The sequence below is a fragment of the Limulus polyphemus genome, unplaced genomic scaffold (assembly GCF_000517525.1).
Source record: "Limulus polyphemus unplaced genomic scaffold, Limulus_polyphemus-2.1.2 Scaffold157, whole genome shotgun sequence".
Taxonomy (NCBI): Eukaryota; Metazoa; Arthropoda; class Merostomata; order Xiphosura; family Limulidae; genus Limulus; species Limulus polyphemus.
Window position 1 is genome coordinate 213,006 of NW_013665767.1, and position 6,000 is coordinate 219,005.

Sequence of the window (6,000 nt, forward strand, 5' to 3'; positions counted from 1 at the left end):
AGCTACACAATGGGCTATCTGTGCCATGCCCACTACAAGTATTGAAACACAGTTTCTAGCATTGTAACTCTGCAAATATGCCACTGGTTTTGCTTCTTCAAGTCAAATACCTGATTAAGAACAGAATAAATAAAATCCAAATTAATACTTTAGAATTGAAAAAATTATTTAGTCCCATTAGAAATATTTTTTAGTATCTAAGATTTTCATGCAAACCTACACAAGGCTATCTGCACATACCTATCCCTAATTTTGAACTGCTAGCTGATAGAAAAGTAAGCTAATCAACAGGACCCTCCACAAACTTATGGGGTACTCTTGTCTAACCAAATTATGCGATTTTACTGCCATTTTTATAGCACATCTACAGCCACCATGAACCCTCGGATTCACAATTTGGGCATGCTAAGCACTATGCCACAATCAGCCCTCTCTAGTAGAGAGAAGATTAAAAGTGGGTCGAAAAAAAAATAAGATATCACTCCAAAATGAACTTTAACATAATAAAATATGATAACTGTTGTAAATACAGCCCTTAAATTGTCACTTGAACATCAAGTATGTGAGAATTTGAAATATACAGCCATTTAGACCCATGTGATGATTCCCTTTTCTTTTAGATCTAAGGTGTATAGCAGTATAAAGTTATTTATCATTTCTTCTACATTTCAGTACTATAATAATTCTTTGTGACTTCAGTTTCTAACTACTTATAGTGTAGAAATTTTTGCTTAACTTAACATTAAATGTTTAATATTCTAGCTCAGTAGTGGCATGTATTAATTTGTTTGTTTGGGTTTTCTGAATTTCATGTAAAGCTACTAGAGGGCTATCTGTACTAATGGTCCTTAATTATGAAGTGACAGATTAGGAGAGCATCTAGTCAACAACACCCACCACCAACTCATGGGCTACCCTTTACTAATGAATAGTGAGATTGAGCATCATAACACCCCTCACATCTGAAAGAGCAAACATGTTCAGTAATGAGAATAGAACCCACACCCACAAATTGCGAGTCAAGTACCCTAACTGCCATGCCAGGCTTACATGTAAAAAAGAAGCAATGCTAGAACTATTGTAATGTTTTCTTCAAAGAAATATTGCTACTGCAGTGGATATATTACCTCTATTCTACTGTGGCTCACAAACTTTCAGTGATTTGTTTTTTTAAATCTTATCATTACTCCAAATTTTCTGGCTTAGTAAATTCAATATTATGTAAACTAAGGCTTGCAAGTATTTCAAAACAAAAGCTAAAGTTATAGCACCTGCTCTGTAAGCAAAGACATCAAAATCCTTCTGATTCTTAGTTGGATCAGTTTGTTTCTAAATTGCTAATTTACTAGACTGTAATCACACTCATGAAGTTGATTGTGTTTCAAAATAGTATTTTTGGAATAATGGTGTTACTGAAATGTTTCTATTGTAAACATCAAAGTCATCTTCACAATGGTATAATTTGATTTACATCTATTATCAATTTAAAAGGTAAAGAAGAATAAAGTTCCAATGTATATAATACTGAATTAAACACATCACTATTACCAGTTTATATACTTGGTTCAATGCAACATGACAAGTCTATGTCAGCCTAACATGGTTGAAAAATCCTTTTCAAAAAGCTGTTAAATTATAGCCTATTTCAGACATGTTTTAAACTGACTTTTCAAGCAAGAATTGATCACTGATGTAAAAGATGTTAATGTTACCTCAATGTTTGTTCTTCCCAGCTCATTTCTTTTGTAGATCTATGTTTCAAAGTCTTGATTTAAAGATTGAATGTCTCATCCTAAGCTCTATAAATAACTATATCAATTTATTCAGTCAAAAACAAAACAACTGTGCAATACTAGTGGTACCTTCCATGCTTCAAACCTTGCTGTATCTTCCGACTCATTCTGGTTAACATCTCCATGGTTTAAGTACTGAAGACTGCGTATGGAATATCCTTCTAGATTTAGTTTAGCTAGAAAGGGTAAAAGTTCGATTGTAAGCCAAAACCTGAAAATCTCCTTTAAATAGCTCATTAGAAATAAAACATAGTTCTGCATTTTAAATAGTTTGATTTAAAAAAATTACCTTTTAAAAAAGAAAGGATAAAAGTTATAAATAAATTAAAATGTATATATAATAATTTCACAGTCTATCTATATTATTAAATAATACTAAGATAATTAATGTAAGAAAGAAGTAGTAAAAGTATGATACAAATTAAAAAAAAGAAAAAGACAAGTATAACCAGGGCCTAAATGTGACCTTTCCAATATGGCAGACAGTGACTTCAGTCTGGCAGCCTCCATGCTAAGAAAGCAACAAACTATTATAAGAAAACAGTTTGCCAATCAGGGAAAACAGCAAATCAATATATATATAAAAGAGAGAGAGAGAGAGAGAAGAAATCCAGTTCAGACAGTACCATAACTGAATATTATATATTTTGATATTCAGTGTGCTGTTCATTTATTTAAAAAAATTATATAATTTCATGCACACGTATTCTTTCATTCCAAAACACAAAATCCTTCAGTTCCACTGGGATTTTGCACCTCTGGAGTGTGTTGGGATATTCAGATGGGCCCAGACCCCTGGCCTGCTCTGAGGAATCTCATCCCCCCCCCCAGGTGTTTGGACTTTTGCAAGCCCCTGAAGCCATGAATGCATTCAGGAAATTCAGGTGGGTACCTAGCATTAGATAATATGATATTTTTAAGTTATCTGAAACAAAAATGTTTTAAATCATAACTTGACACAATTATGAAGACTATCCAATTCTAGCAGTTAATAATAGAAAGGTAATTAGTTAAATTTAGTTTTATAGCAATTAGTGAAACACGAACGATTAAAAATCAAGCCTAATTATAATCACCTGCAACGTAAGTAGAGTACTAAATCATTTTTAAGGTTCTTTTGCTGTTAGTAGTGTTCTCTGCGATTAACTTTACAATCATCTTAATCACAGTCATAAAGCAATCTTTTAAATCTTACTCTTTACCACTGTGGTATGTTTAACTTAACTTTAAGTCAGATAAAACTAAAGCTTTAATGAGTATTTCTCTCTTGAAATAAAAAATATGGAACTTAGTAAGACCAAGTTCCATTCTAAATTTTTCATAGATATCCGATGCAGTCAAACATAGTTTGTTTAATAATTTCTACAAAAGAATGTTTTACATTTTGGAATATGTAGAGCACAATATAAAATGTCAAAATAGATGTCTAAATGTACCTCTTTCCTCCTGTGTTAGGCCTGCTAACATCTGGTAGAATATATGGTAGTTCTTTTGGTTAGAAAGCTGACGAACAACTCTCGTCTTGAATTAGAAAAAAAAATTAAAATAAGTTATAAATATGATGATAATTATTCTCTCGTTTGATTAAACAAACTTTGTTAAACTACGGTGAACTAAAAATAACTTTCTCTGTTTTTAAACAACTTTAGATAACTGTGCAAAAATACAAAAATTGGTTGATACAAACATCAAACTTTACGCATACAGAAGTTAAAATGTTTTTTATTATTATTGGACTCAAACTTACACCAGTTAAGGTTTATTGATAAGAAACGTTAGTCATTAGTGCTAAATGTCAATGTTTAAATAATCTTGTTTAAAATTGCAATATTTAAATTTAGATAGTTAGAAACTTCAAACTATTTCACTTATAAACTATGATTCTTTGGGAGCATGATTATCACTGACTAAACATAAAACTTTCTCACAATAACGTCTACTTTTTCGTTTCTTACCTGATCAAGAAAATAACAGTGAATTTTAGTCCGATAGAGGGCGCCATCTGTCACCTGAACTTCAATGAAATGACCCTAAGAAAAATAGTTGGAAAAATCAAAGTTAGTATGAAACCATCGAAGCAAAAAAATACGTAAGTTAATATCTTAGTACGCGCTGATATAATATATATATATATATATATAATGAATAAATCGGCTGATTAATTACCTCGGCCAAACCTTTTTGGAAAATGTCAGGTGCAGCGACCTCAAATGGCTATCTTGAAATCTGTTAATAGATGATTATTGTATTCCATTGGGAAAAAAAGTCCATAAAAAATATTGCATTTTCGACATCATGGCATGAATGTTTGAAAAAAGAAAAGAAACAGCCAGAAGGAAGTTGGGTGCGGTTTGGTCGGATCAGAAGCTTTTGGATCTTAATTAACTTTTACTTTTAAGATTCTAAAAAAAGTGGAACCCCAAGGAGTATACCAGTCCAAACAATATGTGATCCGTTGACAATTAAAGTACTTGTTGCACGAAACTACCCAACGAAAGTATACGAGTCGTAGCTAAGCAATGGTGTATCGTCGAATATTTATTGGGCAATTCATTATCAAGCTACACACCCCTGAGGTGACGAAACCTTTCACCTCTCAGATTTTTCGTGATGTCCCGAGGGCATACCTCTGAAGATGACTATTTCATATGATTTATTGAAAGTATCACGGCCTTAAACATGTTTCAACATCAATCAAATTATTGAGGTATTCGATAAAACTTTGAAAGGTTAGGATAAGAACTTAAAAAGAATAAGAATCATTTCACGTAACAATTGACAAAATCTGCGTCAGTCTAAAAACAATTATACGTAATAAACATAAAATGTCCTTTTAATCTTCTAGCTGTCTCTTTTTCTATAAAGCCAGCATTCCATTCCTAATAAATTGTCGGTGTCTTTTTACTGGAATTAATGTTTAAAGTTAGATATCTAAATGATAAATTATAGTTACTTGTGTTAAAATAGAACCAAATCATAGGAAGTTGTAAAAACTCAAATACATACATTTTTTACCCGCTGAATACTTTAAAAGGTTTTCTTGTCTACAGCATGGATATTCGTAAAAAGCTACACAAGAGCTTTTTGGGAATAACCATACATAATTTTGAACTAACAAGAATAGAATGACAGCAGCTAGTCAACACCACGCACAGCTAACTCTTGGGCTACTTTAATAAAATAGTGAGATTTCATCGTGGTTCTTATAACGTACCCATAACTATAATATGCGGATCGCGACATTGCGTCAACTGGACGCGAACCATGGACTGGATTCGCACTCTGGCACGCTAAGCCAAACCTGGCTCGTGTGTTATATCAGAAGGAATACTGGCAACGTACAGACTACTGGGTTAGGTATTATATCAGAAGGAATATTAGTAACATAGACTGTGGGATATGTGTTACACCAAAGGAATACCGGATTCGTATAGACTATGGAATAACCGATATAACAGAAGGAATACCGGCAACGTAAAGACTGTGGAATAACCGATATAACAGAAGGAATACCGATGATGTACAAGCTGTGAAGTAGGTGTTATACCAAAAAGAATACCGTTAACATTGAAATTGTAAAAATATGTTACATCGGAATAAATATTAGTAACATATAGACTGTGGGATAAGTGTTATATCGGAATGAATACTGGTAACGTAGAGAGTGTGGAATAAGTTATATCACAATGAATAATGGGAACGTATAGACTGTGGGATAAGTGTTATATCAGAATAAATATCAGCAACTTACAGACTGTGGATAAGTGTTATATCGGAATGAATACTGATAACGTAGAGAGTGTGGAATAAGTGTTATATCGGAATGAATACTGGTAACGTAGAGAGTGTGGAATAAGTGTTATATCGGAATGAATACTGGTAACGTAGAGAGTGTGGAATAAGTTATATCACAATGAATAATGGTAACGTATAGACTGTGGGATAAGTGTTATATCAGAATAAATATCAGTAACTTACAGACTGTGGATAAGTGTTATATCGGAATGAATACTGATAACGTAGAGAGTGTGGGATAAGTGTTATATCGGAATGAATACTGGTAACGTACAGAGTGTGGATAAGTGTTATATCGCAATGAATACTGGTAACGTAGAGAGTGTGGGATTAAGTGTTATATCAGAATAAATATTAGTAACTTACAGACTGTGGGATAAGTGCTATATCTGAATAAATATTAGTAACTTAC

The 6,000-nt window shown here is 32.5% G+C and overlaps 1 protein-coding gene across 1 annotated transcript in view; it reads right to left on the reverse strand.

The window, feature by feature from the left end:
• The window catches only part of LOC106476498 (unconventional myosin-Vb-like), a 106,116-nt gene that overhangs the window by 18,547 nt on the left and 81,569 nt on the right, over positions 1–6,000 (reverse strand). Inside the window, exons 6-8 of the mRNA XM_022381332.1 lie at positions 3,749–3,823; positions 3,230–3,314; positions 1,863–1,969 (exon numbers count right to left, since the gene is read on the reverse strand). Coding sequence (XP_022237040.1) covers positions 1,863–1,969; positions 3,230–3,314; positions 3,749–3,823 — 267 coding nt within the window. The remainder of the gene's footprint in view (positions 1–1,862; positions 1,970–3,229; positions 3,315–3,748; positions 3,824–6,000) is intronic.